The 992-nt window shown below is 36.4% G+C and overlaps 1 protein-coding gene across 1 annotated transcript in view; it reads right to left on the bottom strand.

The window, feature by feature from the left end:
- The window catches only part of LOC102311085 (CMRF35-like molecule 3), a 1855-nt gene extending 888 nt beyond the window's left edge, over positions 1-967 (bottom strand). Inside the window, exons 1-3 of the mRNA XM_042217751.1 lie at positions 897-967; positions 370-699; positions 4-66 (exon numbers count right to left, since the gene is read on the bottom strand). Coding sequence (XP_042073685.1) covers positions 4-66; positions 370-699; positions 897-933 — 430 coding nt within the window. The 5' untranslated portion in view covers positions 934-967. The remainder of the gene's footprint in view (positions 1-3; positions 67-369; positions 700-896) is intronic.
- Positions 968-992: the final 25 nt, after the last annotated feature.

The following is a 992-nucleotide window of genomic DNA, read 5'->3' on the forward strand; positions in this document are numbered from 1 at the left end:
GACAACTGAAGGACACTGAATATCCTGCATAACTTTCAACTTCTTTCACACTGTTACAGCAGCTGTCTGTCAAAAAGATCAACAGCATTAGAAAACACGCTACAGCCATAGAATACAGATATGATGTTTTATTTAATTAGCTTGCTGCAACAAAATTGTAATGTAATGGATCTTAAAAAAACCTGAACTAAACTGAAACATTTATAATGGCTAAAACTGAGGTGCAGGTCATATTTATAGCATTTAATGCAAGTAATGTTCTATCAGTTATATTTTTGTCTGTCGTTACCTATACAATAACAACGGGTTTGTACATATGATTTTACCTCAATTCAACATAAAATTCAATTTTGGGAAAGGTTTATTTACCTTGGACTAATTTCAGCTCGACTTCGGTGTAGATATCTATTCCAAATATGGTCACTCCACACCAGTATTTCCCAGCATCCACAGAACGAAGGTCAGAGATGCTTGTTGTGAAGATTCGTGCTGTTTTGTCATCATGGATCCTGTATTTGCTTGTCACTGGATTTGATGTTGTAATAAGAACATCATCATTGCTGCCACAGTCATTCTTACACAAGTACTTCTCATAAGACTCGTAACCCTGATCATAGGAGCAGGAAACTTTAACCGCACTCCCCACATATCCAGTTACATGGATCACCCCTACTGCACTGGTCACACACCTCAGAGCAACTGTAAAAAGAATGTAAAAGTCAACATGGTAGGTTTCATACTAACAATGTTAGTGCTGTATAACGAAATTACCAAGACTGAAAAAGCGTTTGGCCTACTGCTCCTAAATTACTAGAAGAGATATGTGTACTACTTAGTCTACATCAGCCTTTATATGGTCTTCATATTTTAGTTATTTACCAGTTTAAACAACTTACTGCAAAAGGTGAACAGCAGGTTTTGAAGTCTCCTCATCTTTGCTTTAGTTTGTCCATATAGAGCCTTGACAGGAAATTCTCTCAGGTTTAAAAAAA

The sequence above is a fragment of the Haplochromis burtoni genome, unplaced genomic scaffold (assembly GCF_018398535.1).
Source record: "Haplochromis burtoni strain Fernald_Lab_line unplaced genomic scaffold, NCSU_Asbu1 Contig_2847, whole genome shotgun sequence".
Taxonomy (NCBI): Eukaryota; Metazoa; Chordata; class Actinopteri; order Cichliformes; family Cichlidae; genus Haplochromis; species Haplochromis burtoni.